Raw genomic sequence first — 10,585 nt, forward strand, 5'->3', positions numbered from 1 at the left:
TGTCTGTGCCTGTCAGCACCAGAAACTCTCCCAGGCCCCTTTGAAGCAATGCAGCTGCTTGGTGGGAGCTGACAAGCTCGTTCCCTTTCAAAGAACCTGCTCATCTACCAGCCGGGGCACACACAAAACATTCCTGTCACGGCCTTCGGAGCCTGAATTTCAGCTTTGATCATCTTAAAGCACATAAATCTTTCAAAAAATTTGGGGGGAGGGAGAGAAAAGATTCTCTTTGGTAATGCTCAGAGCTGCTGCTTGAAAGGCTGGAGTGGCCACTGTGACTTGGTGACATTTAAACAGGTTTGCTAATGTGGAGTGGACAGGAACCCAGGAGGAACCAGCCCATCTGTGGTGCCTCCTGCCCCAAATCCCTGCTCAGAGCACGGTGGGAATGCATCCTGCATCTCGTTTGTGTGCTGCCACCGCTGTCAGAGCCGTGTTCCTGCAGCAGTGCAGGAGGCTGGGGCTGTGCAGGGGACGCCAGCAAGCACAGACAGCATGCAGAGAGCAGCCAGCACTCCTGCAGCTGAGCAGAGCCTGCCCAGAGTGCTCAATAACACCTCTGTCAAAGGACAATAACTGGCATTGCCCTGGAGCTGTGGTCATATCTTAGCCTAAGGTCATCATCCCTATTCTTGACCGTCATTAGATTCACCACTCCTGTTCCAGCAGCCAGCACATCACCTCTGCATCCACCAGATCCCCTTTGATTTCTCTGTGTACCAAGACAGGGTAAGAACCCATTTCCCTTCGGAAAGCTGAGCATCCTGCCCTGATTCGAGCTGGAGAAGGACAAAATGAGTTCCTGCTCCCCTCTGTGGGTGTGGTGCAGGGCAGGGCAGGGCTGCAGGTTACTCACATGCATTGGGGGACCCTCAGTGGGTGTTTTGCAGCCCAGGGCAGGGCAGGGCTGCAGGTTACTCACATGCATTGGGGGACCCGTTGGGGAGAGGCAGGTAGGAGCCTGCTCGCCAGGACCTGGAGCGAAAGTTCTTCTTGCACTTGCCACAGTCCTGGCCCGTGGTGTTGTGCTCACACTCACACTGCAGGCTGCCCTCTTTGAAGGTGCACAGGTTGGCGTGGAGGTTGCATTTACACCTGGAGGAAGAAGACAGGGAAGAGCTGTCAGGTGTTGCTGCTGCTCCTGCTTGCCTCCAGCCTAGTGCTGAAAATGTGCTGAGGCCAGGCTGGTCACCCCTTCCCTGCTGCTCCTGCAGGATTTTCTCACTGAACTCAGCAGTTTTCCCCAGGTATCAGGTGCTGGGGTTCAATGGCCACCTCCTCACCCGGGGCAGATCTGCAGCCTCTCATCCAAGATGAGACACCTCACTCCCACTACCTGGCTGAGGAGCACAGACTGTTTGACAGCAAGTCAACATCTGCAGCTGAGACACCAGGAAGGAGTCCCTCACGTGTCAGGGTGTTACAGGAATCTGGGAAATGACCTCAGGTGGAGGGTTTGACTTGGAGACAGTCTCTGGCTTTGGATGGAGGAGCTGGGCTAACCCTGGTGGCACTCAGCCTTTGCTCCCTGTGCACTGTGCCAAAGCCAGCAGCATTTTTTCTTGTGGAGTGAGGGTGCCCAGCACAAACCCTCCTCCCTCCATGCAGCACAGCCCCAGCCTGCTGTGACCAAAATAACACAGACAACAAGCCACCACCAGCATCCACCAGCTAGTCCCCCCTCATCAGACAAGGCAACAACTAAAAACGCTATTCAGCAATTTGCAAACATTAAGAAACTTTTAATGAGCTGTAGTGCAGTATGCAGGGAATAATTATCTCTGTGCACAATAATTCCTGTTGCTCAGGCTCCGGAGGTGACTTGTGCAGAGCTCAGAGCCTGAGCCCATAACTCACACGTGGCTCTGGTGACTCCTGGGCCTGAGCAGAGGCCATCAGACAGAGACTTTGGGGACCAAAACATCTCATTTCATTCCAGACAGCCGATCCCTAGCCCAGCCTGACGGTTTTCCCTGCTTTGTGCAATAATTTACACTCTCAGAAGCAGAAGCATTAGGAAACAGTAATGCTGTGCCTTCTGTGCAGGGGTGGAGAAGTCTGATGGGGCAGCACTTCCTTTTACAGGGCTCAGGAGATGCAGAGCTGAGGGAATGAAACAGGAAACATGGCCTGCTGCTCCTTGTGCTCTGTCTGCACTGGGATAAACAGCCTGGATTAGGCTGGAGCTGGCAGTCTGGTGCTGGTGCTGTGCTCCTGCTGCCTCTCCCCTCTCCCCTGGAGCCCCCCAGGAGCTCCCCAGGCACCTGCCTGACCCCCCGAGGCCGCCTTTGCCCTGCTCTCCTCATGCATGGCTGGATAAGCTGACCTCATGTATGATTTCTTTTTTTCCCTCTCCCTCCCCTCCCCGTCCTTAATTCTAGCAAACCCCGCTCAGAGGCTCAGCATAAGCTGGATGAACAATCTCTCGCCGTCTTACAACCCTGCCCTGTGTCTGACCAAGCAGAGGAGGGAATTTTGCAGCCTGTAAAAGGGAGGGAAGGAGGAAACGTGGCTCAGGGAGCAGAGGCAGGCTCAGCATGCTCCACTTTGTGGAGATGCCGCGTCACGGCTGACAGCACCAACAGCCCTGCTGCTCTGGGACTGAGCCACCAGCCCACATCCAGGGCAAGGAGGTGCCTTTGGCTGGTGCCTCCAGCCAGCAGGGATGCTGCATTTCACATGCTGCAGGTCCCCTCTGGCTCTGGTGAGGAAGGGTTTGGGCTGAGCTGTGGCACAGGCGCTGCCCAGCCCCGAGGTGCTGCGGAGCCTGGCTCTGAATTATTCAGTGTCCACACAGCCTGGCCTCCTTCTCTCGCTTCAAAACCAGCAGACAGAGCAAAGCAGGCAGGGATAGTGTGGTAAAGCAGGTTAAAGCAGGTCAGAGCCTCACCACTGCTGCTCTGGGCCCTGCCTGAATGGGATAACAGCTCCGGGAGCTGCAGCTCTCCTCCCTCCTGCTCTGATGGGGCGAGGGGATGGGGCAGCTCCAGGGCACAGCCTCAGCATCCTAGGGGGGGTTTAGGAGCCCCAGGGGAGTGGGTGCAAGGATGGAAGGGATTGTCACAGCCCTGCTTTTCCCTGAAGTTTGGGATGAGCTGGAGGGCGGTGCTTGGCCCCAGTGTTTGAGCCTGTGAGTCACAGACCAGTCACAGCGGGGACATCAGCCCTGGGTGGCCAGCAGCTGGTCCCCAAGGCGGCCTGAGGCAGGCTCAATCAACCCCCTCCACATGTGGCACATCCTTGCTCCTGGCAGGAGCCAAGCAGACATTTTGGGCTGTTTCTGGCTCCCAGTGCAGGCGGGTGAGACCCATTCAGCATTAATTTGGCTCCAGCTACAAATGCTCCTCTCCACAGTGGGAGCTGGCCTTGCTGAGGCACAGGTGTGTGCAGGAGGGTCACAAGGCTCTGCCCCTGCGCACACACACATGGCTCCCTTGCTGCTGGGGAGGGCTGGGGACCCAGCAGCAGCTCCTGGGACAGCCCAGCTGCCCCCTGCCCAGTGGGATGGGGACAGGGAGGGAGCTCATGGGTGTCCCCCAGCCAGGACCCCCCCATCATGGATGTCCCCCAGCACTGCTCTTCCCAGGGGAGACCCTCACTTCCTAATTGGTGTAAACAAGGAAAATTGAGTCAATAGGAAGCAGAGGCAGTGTTCACCTTGCCTGCCAGTGCCTGGGTCACTGATTTTTCTCACTGCTAGGCCCTTTGCCACTGTGCAGAAGTTTTGTTTTCTGAAGGATCAATTTTACCAGGGAATTGCTTTCTGAATTCGACCTTTGAGGATCATCAATCTAAGCAGGGAGCTGTAACCCCAGCAGGCTGACCCCACAGCACAGCACTTTTCAGCCCAATCAATCAGGCTGCATTATTTAATGGTGAACAGCTGAGCACCCTCAGCCAGCCCCGTTTTGGGCAGAGGTTTCTGCATCCTGCAGCTTGGGCTCAGTGGATCAGCTTCAACCCCTTCCTCAGGCTCCTGTGCCTCCTCCTCTGGGCCCACAGCCCAAGGACAATGGTCTGTGCCTGCCTTTCCCCAGCCAAGGCTCAGCTGGTGGAGGCTGGAGTAAATGGCATTAGCCCAGTCCCCTGGGTGGGAGCTGCTCCTCCTGCTCATCCTCCTCGGCGCCCGGCCACGGCAGGAAGGAGAGGATGAAGGGAAAGGTTAGGAGCTGCTTAGCAATGAGGCTTAAAAATCAGCAGCGGGGCAGACACCTGTTCTGTGTCCTGCAGAAGGGAGCCGTGGCCCTGCTCCAGCCCCGGGGCTGCTCCAGCAAAGTGCTGGTTGCAATATGGTCTCTCTGGCTCTGGAGGAGATCTGGGGAGCTGGGAGTGTTTCTCCTCTCTGGCTCGTGGGTCAGGGCTGTGCTGACAGTCAGTATTGGTGGGGAGCAGCCCCAGCAGGACCCACAGCACCCTCGGGCACCAGGGACACCCACCCTGCCCCAGGCTGGCAGGAGGTCACCCCCCTGCACTTGGCAGGCAACAAAACCTGGCTCACACTGCTCCCAGCAGGAGTGGTCGGAGCAATGTGTGCCCCAAGATGTTACAGATTGCACAGAGGGGTATTTGTGAGTTTATTTTAGTGCAGGTCATCCAGCTCTCCTCAGAGTGGTGCAGTGTGGTTCTGATGCTGCCAATGCCTCCACCAGGGAACATCACAGAGTACTGAGGAAAGTTTACAGGAAAGTGTCCTTTTTTTCCCTTTCTTCTTTTCTTTTTTTTGGGGGGGGATTTTTTTTTTTTTGGTTTTTTTTTTTTTTCAGCCATAAAGAACGATTTTCTGCAATTCTCCATGTCAGCATCCTGGAGGTCACAGCAGTGAGCTGCTGGAGAGGTGTCTGGTGCCAAGCCCACGTGTGAGGGAAGGAGATGCCCACACACAGGAAGGGGGTGAGCGCAGCAAACCTGCAGCAAACCTCCCTCTGTGCTGGGAGTGGGAAAACAGCCCCTTTCCCTGAGCTTTCATTAATAATGACTTTTGAAGTCATTTTAAAAAGCCATCCCAGCCTTTTGTTTTCCTTCCAAGGATTCTTATTGTTTTAAAACCCCTTTTCTGTCCTCAACCCCACTTGCAGAGCCGGGAAAGGCAAAGAGCACCTCCTCATCCCTCTGCCTTCCTGCAGGGATGGGGCAGCCTTGGGGTGTGACCGTGTTCACAGGGGTCCGAGGATGAGGGAAGAGATAAGAATCTGACTTTATGTTTTAAAAGGCTTGATGTATTATTTTATGATATATATTATATTAAAACTATACTAAAGGAATAGAAGAAAGGATTTCATCAGAAGGCTAGCTAAGAATAGAAAAAGAAAGAATGATAACAAAGGCTTGTGGCTTGGACAGAGAGTCTGAGCCAGCTGACTGCGATTGGCCATTAATTAGAAACAACTAACATGGGTTAATCAAAGATTGTTGCATTCTATAGCAGCAGATAACTGTTGTTTACATTTTGTTTTTGAGGCTTTTTAGCTTCTCAGGAGAAAAAAAATCCTAAGGAAAGGGTTTTTCAGAAAACATGTCTGTGACATTGGGGTGCTGGCACCCCCTCAGCCCCGATGCAGTGACACTAGAGAACTGCTCCATCTCCTTGTGCCTCTTGCCCAGCTCCCATGAGACAGCCCTGACTGCCCTGAGCTCCTCAAAAACCCCAGATATGGAGTAGCAGTAGGTCACCACTTCCTCTGCAAGCCCCTCCAGCCCAGCCTGCACCCTCCTCTCCACCAGGATGCTCTGCACAGCCACAGGGATGCTCTGGACACTGCAGGTCCCATCCTGCTGGGTTCCAAACCATCACACCCCTGTTTTTCCTCCCCCTGGGCTTGGCTTTGCCCCCCTGCTCCCTTTCTGCTGGGGAGAGGCAGCTCGGAGAGCCGCTAATGACTGCGGGCCTGAGGAAGGCTTCTCAGAGCTGCTTTCCCCTGAATTGTTTGCTCTCACTGTAATTGATGAGCCTTTAATGAGTCTCACGGGACGATGTGTTTGAAGGGAGCTCTTTCCTCGCTGTCCCCAAGGAAAAGGATGTTTCAACTGATCTGGGCTCTCGGGGAAACATGAATAACTCTTCTCCATCTCTCTATTGTCATCCCCAGCGCTGCTCACAGCACGCCCAGCCATCACTTACCCACCTCTACCTGCTCTTTTCAACTCTTTTGGCAGCTCAGCAAAAGCAGGGAGCAAATCTTTTGGGCAAAGCATAACGGGTGCTGAGCTTGGATTGTTTCTGGCCCATCTGTGCGTGTGGAAGCAGGTAAAAATAGCTTCTAATGGCTGGGCCATGGAAGAAGCACAGTCCCTTTGTGGAGAGCAGTTATATCAGGATTTGCCTTGCTGGGTTTGCTGTTGTCATTCCTGGAGCAGAGCTCAAGGGATGAAGATGGCAATGGTGGCTCATCCCAGGAGCAAGGCTGGGAGCTTCTCTGAGCCTGTGGTCCAGGGACTGAAGGAGAGGAAAAGCTATTTTAATATATTGGTTTTTTCAGTGTGAACCAGGGTGAGAAGCTTCTAGTTTCACTACTTTGTGCAGAGCCAAAGAACTGAGAAAACCCCTGAGTTAGGTCAGAGAGTTGTGAGCAGGTTGTTTTCCTTGTGGGTTTTTACTTTTGGTTGTGTGGTAGGGATGGGTGAGTCCTCCCAGCAGGAAGGAACCCTCCTCGCTGCCCTCCGAAATGATTTGAGGTTTGGGTTACAAAGATGAGACAATTTAAAAGATGCCAAAGTGAGAGCACGCTGGCTGGCTGTTCCCATCCGAGAGGCTATTTATTTTAAATAAGTTGACACTCACCAGCTGTCAAGATCCTGCTGACTGGTGGAACATTATTTATATTCAAAGCTGCCTTAAAAAGCAAACACAAAACCAAACTTCCCCATTAGGGGGTCGGCCAGCAGAAGGGAGGAAGGGTGAAGAGGACATCACATGGATATGTGAACATAAATATTTGCAGAGTAATGTGTATAAATGCTCTTGGTTTTTCTCCTGGAATGCAATAATGCTTGCAATTGAGTTCGTTGGCCAAATTGAATTTGGGCTACTGTAGAAGTCTCTTTATATTAAGTGCTTTAACATACATCACCTTCTCAGTCTATCGATGAAATTCTATTATCCGCTCAGGGCCGGACACAGCTCGGCAACAAAATCGGAGGGGGAATAAAACCCTTCACAAACCCAAGCCAGGAGCAGGTAATAGGACCTTGGGCATCTGTCTCTGGCTATCGACAAAGTGTCAGCAGTGTCTGGGGGAGGGAGGAGCTCTCGGGGTTTCTCCCTCCCTCCCGCTCAGAGTTTCCTCCCCACCTTGCTGCAGCGGGAGTCGAAAGCTTTGCAGGACTCCAGCAAACAGTTGCTGCACATTAACTTAATTTAACTATCTGACCAAGAGCAAGGTTTTGCTGGAACTCAAGCTAATTCCAGCCTGGAGGAATGCCAGGGAAGCTCAGCCATCCAGCTCTGGGGCTGCCCAGCATGGAGGTGAGGACGGGCTGAGGAACACTGCTGGCACAGACCTGGCTGTCCTTGACACGAGGATGCTGCTGCTGCCTCCTGGGACCCCAGTTCTGTCTGCCAGGAGCTGCAGGAAGGAGCAGGGATGGGCACAGGCAGTGCTTGCCCTGGTTTTTGTGGTCATCCCAGAGCTGCCAAGTGTGGGCAGCAGCTGGCTGAGGGCTGCAGGGGCGTTTGGGCTTGTTCTTGGGGGATGTCTGGGTGAGCCTGTGGCTATTTTGGGAGTGATGCCCCAGAAATGGGATTGAGCAAGCTCAGCTGGGGAAGCCCTTGCTCTCACAGATCATTCACCCCAGGTCCTGCCTGTTCCCCTTTGCTGCCACCACCAGCCACCACACAAAATCAAGACCCTCAACAAGAGACTCTTCCACAGACCAAACCTTTACTCCAATTCAAAGACAGCTTTGCTGGAGAAGTCAAGATCAGCTGGAAGGTCTCCCACAACAGAGCCAGAAGAAGGAATGTCCAGCCAGGACAAAGCAGCTCAGGGGCAGCCAGGATGTGCTTTGTGCTGGCACCCTGGTTTGAGCTGAGCTACAGCCACAGGAGAATTGCACTGAGCTGCCTTCATTGAGAGAGGGAGGCAGTGACCAGGAATTCATTCATCTTTAGCAGCAATGCAGCATCAATCACATCTCAAAACTCACCACAAGTACAGAAAAATACATCCCCTGCATGTGGGTACCACTGAGGACCATTTCCAGCTCCTATTATTGCAGGAGGTGCTTTTGGGGGTGGCCTTGGTCCTGAAGTGCCTGATCCTGGCTGTGGCACCAGGATAACAGCCTGGACAAAGCTGTTCTGCTCCACCAGCACCAACTCTCCAGGTCATGTGGAGAGAAAATCCTCCTGGAGAGCATCCATGCAGGAGACTGCACTGGGAACACACCAGGGAAAGAAGCAGGGGAGCACAAAGGGCCTTTCCCTTAAAATTTTTGGTGTAAGGAAAGCCTAAGAAGAGCAATTGGTGAAGTGAGGAAAGGAAATGCCACTTCAAAACTAGAAACCTCATCTTGCTGGTGCCTCTTTGGCCCGAGCACAGCCCAAGAGGAGGCTCTGTTCCATGGAGCTGCTCAGTGATGAGGGATGCTCCCTCCTCCTGCCTTCCTCCAGGGACTGCTCATCACCAGCAGGATGGACAGACAGACAGACAGACAGTGCACGCACTGGGGCAGGGCAGGACAGAGGGGAGAAATCCTAATAACCAGCCTAAAATTGATTCACTTCTGCTCAATCTGATTTCTCCTAACTGGATCCACATGTCCTGGCCATGGCACATTAACTTCAATTACAGCTTATTAATGTCTCCGTGATGGAGCGTGCCCTGCTGAGCACGGCACTGACTGACGTCCTGAAGGGGAGGAAATTACTCCAGAGAGACCCCAGAGTGCCATGGAAGCACAACCAGTGGCTCTCACCACAGCCCTGGCAGCCAGGGAAAGCTCATTCACCCGTGCCTGAGCTCGCTGCTGCACTGAGGAGAAAACTGAGCAGTGAATAGAGAGATCTGTGGGGAAAAGTCCTTCCACTTCCCTTCCCCAGCCTGCCTGGCACACACACAGCACACAGACCAAGGGCTTGCTTGTGTCTATTCCTGTCCTGACTCTTCTGCATCTCCAGTTACTCTGCAGATCAATAGGGACAGGATGGGAGAAGAAGCGGGGGGGGAATAAGAAAAGAAAAAGAAACTGAGAAGAAAGAGAGTAAAAATAAATTGTCAGCCATGAACAGAGAGATGGACCTGGCTGAGGCTGTGGGAGGAGGAGATGCAGAGGAGACCCTGAGGGAGCAACCCACTGTCCCCATGCCCAGGAATGAAGCAGTGACCCCCAGGATTCACCAGATCCTCTGGCCTACAGGACAAGGGAAGGCAGAAAAGCTCTTTCCCCTTGTCCCCATGTCCTTTGTTCTCTTTCTGCTTTTCCCAAAAGCTCTGGGAGATCATGGTGAGGGGTTTTCCTTGGTGTGAAGGTGGGGCATGGAGGATGGGGGCCAGGAGCACATGGACTGAGGGGATCACAGAAAGCTCTGAACCCACCAGATAAGGCTGCAGCACAAGAAACCACCTGGGCTCATGGTCTGCTCTGAGGGCAAAGAGTTTTCTCTTCTCTTGACTATGAACTCTGGCTGGAAATGAGCTGCCAAGTGCCTCATCACCCTGTGGGCACTGCCAAAATTCCAGTGTGGTACAAGGGCACAGGCAATGCCACACACTGTGGCCAGGCACAGCTCCTTCAGCCCCTGGGGCTGCTCACTCTGCTCTCCAGGTGGAATTTTCTGGCTGTGTTTTGCCCTTGACCCCTCATTTCGTCACAATCCCCTTCCCTCTTGTTTCCATGCCCCCTGGAGTGGATCCCTAACACCACCCCACTTTTATCTAGGCACTTTGTGCTGTTCCTCCACCATGTCCTGGAAGAGGCAGTGTGTGTCCATCCCCACCCCTGCCCACCCTGCCTCCCCCCTTCCCAGCACACTGCTCCTGTCAGGCTCACATTGATTTCTCCTCTCTTCCCCTCAATAACCCATCCCTTGTTGAGCCATGCACTAGATTTAATTTGGTTTTAGTCCCTGCACTGTAACTGGCTTTGCTTACAGCTGGAATTAGATTGCTTTTCAGTGCAAAAACCTGCTTGCTGGGACTGGAATAATCACAGGAGCAGAGTTAATTCACAGGGAGCTTCTCCATCTTATACACCACTTATCCACAGTTCCTCAGCTGCTCACCTTCCCTGCCCTGTGCCCATGGGGGCTGGAAAAGTCAGCAGAGGACAGGACTGACCTCTTCCCTGTCCAGGATGAGTGTCCCTCTCCCCTGGGAACCAGCCCAGCGAGCTGAAGCAGCGCAAGCAGCATCTTACTGTAGCTCAAAACTCGGGAGCTCGGGCTGACAAAAGCAGATTTCAGCGTTTCCCCAGCTCCCAGCCAAGGAAAAGCCCTCTCCTCGCGGCGGCCCTGCAGGATTTGCTCGGGGTGTGCCCAGGTGGCTGCGGCCGGGCAGTTTTTGGGGAGCGGAGCCAGGAGCGGAGCCGGAGCCGCTGCGCTGCAGCAGCCGCGGGCAGGCGGGCACCGGGGGACCGCGCCCGCGCCGGG

At 53.8% G+C, this 10,585-nt stretch overlaps 1 protein-coding gene across 2 annotated transcripts in view; it reads right to left on the bottom strand.

Annotated features, from left to right (window-relative positions):
* The window catches only part of NTNG2 (netrin G2), a 47,287-nt gene that overhangs the window by 13,077 nt on the left and 23,625 nt on the right, over window positions 1–10,585 (bottom strand). For both annotated transcript variants that reach the window (XM_031057346.1, XM_005421277.2), the window contains one exon: window positions 923–1,095. In XM_031057346.1, the coding sequence (XP_030913206.1) occupies window positions 923–1,095 (173 nt within the window). The remainder of the gene's footprint in view (window positions 1–922; window positions 1,096–10,585) is intronic.

Source organism: Geospiza fortis, unplaced genomic scaffold, assembly GCF_000277835.1.
Source record: "Geospiza fortis unplaced genomic scaffold, GeoFor_1.0 scaffold27, whole genome shotgun sequence".
NCBI lineage: Eukaryota > Metazoa > Chordata > Aves > Passeriformes > Thraupidae > Geospiza > Geospiza fortis.